Raw genomic sequence first — 6,429 nt, 5'->3', positions numbered from 1 at the left:
TTTATTTCTTCCAATCATCATTATCTATTTATATTTCATCCTAAGTTGGAATGAATGGATTTAATATTTCAGTATTTTTGCTCTAGTTTTTCCTATTAGTTTATATTCAGTCTCAAATGTTCTATATGATTGATGTCAAAATTTCGAGGACTAATTACATATTATCGTCTTACTATTTCGATCCTTAGATTCAAAAATTTTATATTAACATCTATATGAAAATAATATATTTAATCTTTTGTACCATAACGCAATCGGCTTTATGTATGATATAACATGTACCAAAACCATGAGTTGCTCGTCGAATCCAACAGAGCTCCCCTGACCGCCCCACATATGCACTACTAATAACCACCTCGCTGCCTCCCCCACCACCACTGTCACACTGTTTCACCCTTCCCCCACCCTGTCGACGGCCGCAGTCGTTTGTCTCCGGCAAACCCCATCCTGACGCACATGCACTTGCTCACTTCCATACGAAACATCAACAGTCTCGAGGAAACCATCAAGAAACAGTGGAAGAAGAATAAGGATTTCTCGATCAGAGACACAGAATTTACATCGACCACTGTTGTGATCGCAACAGGAAAACATATGAAACGAAACGATCAATAGAGGAAGTTAAGAGACCTCCTCGTATTCTTGTAATCTTCTTGGTAGCCTTTGGCATTACGAGTTCCTGTGCCAGTAGAACTCCCTCTCTGCCTCCTTCCGCGGCTCCGAGCACCTATCGAGCCTCCCAACGACGGCGCTCTTGAAGTTGAAGGCCTCTTGGACGCGAGAGCAGGACCTCTGCATTCCGACTCCGCTCAGACTAGCCCGGGATTCGAGCATTACCTCACTCAAAGGCAGCCTCTTTCTCGTCCCCGCCGGCTCCGGCCGCTGCTTCGGGGCGCTCTGGGACCTCGACTTCGCCTCGAAGGACCGCGTGCTTGACATGTAGTTGGGGCAGTTTGGAACGTTCGTGAAGCGGCGGAGAGCGAAGTCTGCGCCGCACATGCTCTTGGCCGGAGTGACGGGCAGATTGCTAATTGAGTTCATGTAGCGGGGAGTGCTCTGCGCTGTCGCGGATAGCCGGCACTTGTCGCCTGCGAGGCACCAGTCGTAGTCTTGGAAGTTCCGGCAGTCGGGGATGGAGATCCTGGCTGGAATCTGGCACGGGAGCGGGGAAGAGATGGAACTCGAGTGGAAGTCATCGGCGGGGTCGAGAACAGACGGATTGGCTCGTCGGGAAGATCTCGACGACTTCGGGCGGCAGGTGTCTATCTCCACAATTTTCGGGCTCCTATCAAAGCCATTGGAAGCACTGTCAAGGCTCGCGGAAAGCCTTCTACTATGGAACGACGACAAGTTCTCGCTTCGGCAGGACTCGTCGAACCTTTCCTGTGATCAGAGAAAGCACAAAGGAAAACTGAGTAAAGCAACGATTACTTCGATCGTGTTGAAGCGGTAATCAGCACTAGAAACATACCAAAGATCGCCGGTGGCGGATTTCCGGCTGAAACCTTTTCTCATTCCGAACAAGATTTCGAGCTCTCTGCGCTCGGACAGTGGCCTGAGCTCTGATGAGAGCCTGCATGCTATGAAGAGTGACGGTCGCTTGCTTGCGCACGAGATAGCCTCTGACGAGGGCTTGTAGCTTAACCAACGCTTTCAGAGCTCTGAGAGCTTTCTTTGCCTGCATAGCGCATACCCACGGGATTCAAACTCATCAGAACCAGTGAAAAGGAACACAAGGAATGCAGATTGGAAGAAGAAGAGTTAAATGGATCACGAAAGGAGATACATTTATAAGACTTGACTCGATTCGGAACACAAATGATTGAGATATGAATGGATAAGGCAAAGAATAAGCAAGAATCATGAGCAACTCCAAAAATAGAACCGGAGGTGCTGCAAAGGCTCAAAGAGGATCCATTTCAGATGAGCAAGAAAACCTCATCATTCCTAATCAGAGAGCAGAGAAGAAATGGAGAAGAGTTGGTTTCGATACCAAGTATCCCCTGAATGCCGTCTGGATCTTCACCGCAGCTCGACGCTCGAGGCTGCCGCCGGAGATGGCGCCCCTCCCCTGGCTCGTAAGCCGGACAACCGCGACGGCAGCTTGTGCGGCCGCCACCGCCGCATCCGCAGCCGCAGCAGTGGCCGCGGCCACCGCAATGGCGTGCTTGCTCTGCTCCTTCTCACTCTCCGAGTAGAAGGACCTAAACAACGCCGCCTCCACCGCGGCGGCCGTCGTGGCGTTTTGACCCAACAGCACGTCGCCTGTGTCCCTGGCCGGTTTCGTGAAGCTCCACCTTTTCTTCTCCCTCCTGTCCTCACCGCCACCGTAGCCGGTGCAGTCCTTGGCCTCCTTGTTCTCCTTCTTCCCACTCCAGAGTCTCCGCAGCCACCGCGTTGCCCGACCCATCTTCCGGCAACTGGAATCTTCCAAATTCCGGCAGCAATCGCAGGATTTGAGCAAGAAAAGCCTACTGGCTGAGGTCCTACGAGGCAAACAAGAGCAGCAAGGGATGCGAATTCAATGGTCTAACATGATACGAACTAAAAACAAAAAGAACAGGGAATCTTATCGAGGTGGTAAAAACTCAAAAGAGGGAGGCGATACGTGATAAAAACCTTGAAAGACGCAAGGGGAGATCAGCAAAATTAGGCTAAAGATGGGATCTTTTTCAAAAGGAAGGAAAAAACCTGTCAAGGCCTCGTGAAGAACAGCATTAGAAGACAAAAGGATGTTGCAGAGAGACGCAGGGATATTGAAGGCTTCCCCCGCCCCACCCCCGAAACCATTAAACTAATAGCAACTCGCTGGTAAAACCAACAACGGAGAGACATTACACAACAAAAGCAGAGCGCAGATAGAGAAAGAGGCAGATAAAATTTGCCAGGTTCAAAAATGGAAGACTGAGGAGGAGGCTTTTGCTTGTGTTCAGCTGGTAGAGGAGTTCAAATGGACAGCCGGAGGAAACAGCTCAACTTTCCAGATATTCTCTACCCTCCGAAGATTCAGCAGAAAAGACACGGAGGGATCAACGAAACCAGCAAATCAAAGCTATCTTGATTCTTAAAGACGGAAAAAGACTCGATTTTTCCTCTCTCTCACTGTCTTCCCCTGCCTCCAACTCAAGACCAAGAAGAGCCCCCACCGAGAAGGAGATCGCCGACCCACGCCTCAGCCACGCAAAAGGATGAGGAAGACTCTGAAAGTTCGGGATTGCCTTTCCCTCCTCTCGATCCGCTTTGAAAGCAGACCGACACACCTCTAGTTCTAATTTCTCGAAAATTTTCTCCGTCGCTACCTTTCTCAGTGCTGAACTGAACTCTACAGTGACGACTCCCTCCTATGGCTCTCTAAAAGCTATATATTCTTCTCTTTTACTCTCTCTCTCTCTCTCTCTCTCTATTCTCATTGCCGCTGGCAGTGCAGTGTGAATAACCCTGACCTCCTATTTAATGCGGATTTGCACTCTTTCTCTTTCTCCGTCGTTTGCTATCATAACTACTCTGATACTTGTTCACAAGTCCGCAGCTTTTTCCCATCTCACAAATAGAACTGCACCGAAGGACGAGATTTTATGACAGCGGGAATGGGATCACTAGTCATTCCTCTCTATCTCCCAAGAACATCTTTTATGGACGTCATCATCCAAGAGAACAGAGCATCGGGACGGGCTGCCCCTCTCTCTCTCTCACTCTCTCTCTCTTTCTCGAGAGCAATCAATGGGCCACGGGTTGTGATGAAGCTTACACTTTTCTCGCAACTTTGCAGTACGCTCGGTCTCCTCCGCCGTCGGTAAGCCGTGGGATTGGTGCGAGAATCCACGGGGAGAAGAGCAAATGTGGGGATTTATGGGATTCCCCTTTTGACGACGCAGGTGGAAAGATCGCACCTTTGAGCACGATCTCCGCTCCGCGGCGACTATTGGAAACAGTTACTATTAGTAAGAGGACGAGGGAGCAGAACACTAGAAAGGCGAATCCACCGTCCTTTTGGGATTAAGAACAGTGCCCCTTTTTTGGAGGAGGAAAGCTAAGGGTTCTTGCTTTATATGGCCAACCTCCGTGGCCCCAACGTCCCAGTTCACGGCGAATCCCACGCGTTCGTCGCTGTACCAAAATGGCTCCCCCCCAAGAATGCGATTCACCGATTTACCACCAGTGGGGAACGGACGGAAAAGGGCGTTTTTAGTCATTTCACATTGCCCCGTAGCTACGGTCCACGTCGCCGTTCGCGGAATCCCGACAGCGCCGTCAATCCAGGCTGATTCTTCGAAATAAGCCCCTGGATTTGTTGGAATTTGCACGAAGGGTTGTAGCGACGTGGCTCACAGCATCTTCACGAATGATGTACATGGAATTACCTTACGATGGAGGGGTGTTTCTAAAAAATTACATCACGGCCACGGTGGACTAACGGTCGAGACGGGGATAGAACAATTACTGGCCTTCATGTCGGAGGAAATTACGAGGAGGGGATCGTTTGAATTTCCCGCTAAGATACGGAATCTTTTTCAATTTTTGAAATAGGGTACACCTCAGGGTAAGAGAAGATTCTGAGAAAGTTCCTAACCTCGAACCCGAAATGACCAGGTTACCCTCGCCATGGTCGCCTCACGCTTTCGGAAATAGTGTTCTGGTGAGGGTGTTTTGGTCATTTCAGGCGTGGTCTTACGTGGGATGACCGGAATACTTCATCTCGGGACTTCACCGCCATGGGAAGCGGGTCGGATGCGTCTTGGTCGGGTCGTGGGTCCGAATCCTTTCGGGCTCGGATTCAGATGGACGGGTCGGGTCTCTGCCGCACGGCTGGGTTGGGACATCATCATGTAGAATGCAACCCAAGGCTTTGGGGATGGCGATTCCCTGCTTTGAGATTCGCGAACTGGAAATCTAACGACGGATTGGCTTCCTCCTGCCGAGGCATGCGAACATGTACTGCTGTAGAGCTCATGAAAGAGTGACCGAACCATTAATTATGTTTCCGAATTCAAATGAAGATAATAATTATGTCGATTAACTCCTTTCAAATCAATCGAGTTAGGGATGGTAATCAACTCGGGCTTATTACTTTGGGCCTCTGTGGGCTGTGATCATCGATCTTTAGCTTGGTGACTAATTTGACTCGTGTTTTGGAGATCATAACATGGTTGATGTGGAGGACTTTATTTACATGTAACAATGGAGTACTTTGCGTGACATTTCTAAGTTCCTATCTCCATAACTAAGAACGGTATGAATTTGCTTATAGCAAATACATTGTCCTTAGACTATATTATAACATTAATACATGACATCAGTTAGATGATGACACACGTTCATTGCGACTATCGCACATCTCCTATCTTGATAATTCCATAATACTATGTTATATCGGGTTCTTCGTTATAACATTTCTTAGTTTGATATATTTGTAATAGTGTTGGTGAACCTTTACGCCATGGCCAAGGAGTCAGCTCAGCTTTGTCTTATCCCGAATATGCAAGGTCACTCACGCGAAAACTCGAGAGGTGGGATTGCACCTTGAGTCAAGTTGAGTTAATGATTGTTAATGATTTGTCGACCCCTAAGCGGACGATGGTCGACCTATACGGATCATCATCGAGCGGGGTCATCTCGAACATTCCGGTGCAGCTCTGTACCCAACGATGTCGTTTGCATGGCCTTGTACAAGCTGGGAGGATGATCGCATTGTCTGAGTGGCTGACGTGACCCACCACATCAGCTTTTAAGTTCCACATCAGTGTTGTTGTAGTTGTGGTATACTATCAAAAGGCGTGCTGCCAAATTGTGCCCTATCAAATAGCATCATTATCTATGACACACTTATACTATGTTTTATAAAAATAGAGAGACATATTATGATACTTCAATACAATCGAGCTTATGCCTTCTCGATTTTCTTTATTTACCATTAGAGTTACAATAAAAATTCATTGATTCGATCGCTTAGTGCTAGAATCTAAGTCATATTATACTCTTACGAATTCTATTGGCATACGCTCAAACCTCTTAATAATCTAATGCAATCTCTTAAGAATATGCAAAAAAAGAAAATATATTTGTGAGGAGCAAACATACAAGCAAATTATCATGGTTATCTCGACACATCATAAGGTAGGGTTAAACAAATATAGTTCAATAAAAAAATATTTTTATTTGATAAAAGGTCAATCCTAGATACTACCTTAAACTTCATTTGATAAAAGGTCAATATGATGCCACCTAAGGGTTTTATGGTGTTAAGATAATTAATATTTTTTCTCGACTTTATTTTTGAGTAATTTTTGCGTTGTGTGGCACCACTCGCAAACTTCATAGGCAACCTAAAATAGTTAAGCGACCTAACCAAAATCGCTATAACCAATAAGGAGGTGTAATGTTTGAGAGCAATATTGAGAATTTCAATATCCTATCAAGAGTATAAATTAG

At 46.9% G+C, this 6,429-nt stretch overlaps 1 protein-coding gene across 6 annotated transcripts; it reads right to left on the bottom strand.

The window, feature by feature from the left end:
- Positions 1-516: 516 nt before the first annotated feature.
- On the bottom strand, positions 517-4,006 carry LOC103987843 (protein IQ-domain 26-like). 6 transcript variants are annotated; one of them, XM_009406268.3, is made up of 4 exons: positions 3,749-4,006; positions 1,994-2,486; positions 1,472-1,678; positions 517-1,383 (listed from the first exon to the last, which is right to left on the bottom strand). In XM_009406268.3, the coding sequence occupies exons 2-4, from the start codon at positions 2,408-2,410 to the stop codon at positions 670-672; spliced, it is 1,338 nt and encodes a 445-aa protein (XP_009404543.2). In that variant the 5' UTR covers positions 2,411-2,486; positions 3,749-4,006; the 3' UTR covers positions 517-669. The 6 variants fall into 6 exon arrangements, with proteins under 6 accessions (XP_009404543.2, XP_009404547.2, XP_009404542.2 ...); XM_009406272.3 differs by lacking the exon at positions 3,749-4,006 and adding an exon at positions 2,620-3,739; XM_009406267.3 differs by lacking the exon at positions 3,749-4,006 and adding an exon at positions 2,692-3,739.
- Between the last annotated feature and the right edge of the window lie 2,423 nt (positions 4,007-6,429).

Source organism: Musa acuminata, chromosome BXJ2-6 (genome assembly GCF_036884655.1).
Source record: "Musa acuminata AAA Group cultivar baxijiao chromosome BXJ2-6, Cavendish_Baxijiao_AAA, whole genome shotgun sequence".
Lineage (NCBI taxonomy): Eukaryota > Viridiplantae > Streptophyta > Magnoliopsida > Zingiberales > Musaceae > Musa > Musa acuminata.
Note: the sequence above shows the minus strand (reverse complement) of the source record. Positions and strands in the feature narration are given on the sequence as shown.

What these genes read in the sequence shown, in the direction of transcription:
- LOC103987843 (XM_009406268.3), bottom strand. Translation starts at nt 2,410, where the DNA reads ATGGGTCGGGCAACGCGGTGGCTGCGGAGACTCTGGAGTGGGAAGAAG. An exon ending in CGGCATTCAGGGGATACTTG is followed by an intron (nt 1,679 to 1,993) that starts GTATCGAAACCA and finishes TGCGCTATGCAG; the next exon opens with GCAAAGAAAGCTCTCAGAGC. An exon ending in TCCGCCACCGGCGATCTTTG is followed by an intron (nt 1,384 to 1,471) that starts GTATGTTTCTAG and finishes CTCTGATCACAG; the next exon opens with GAAAGGTTCGACGAGTCCTG.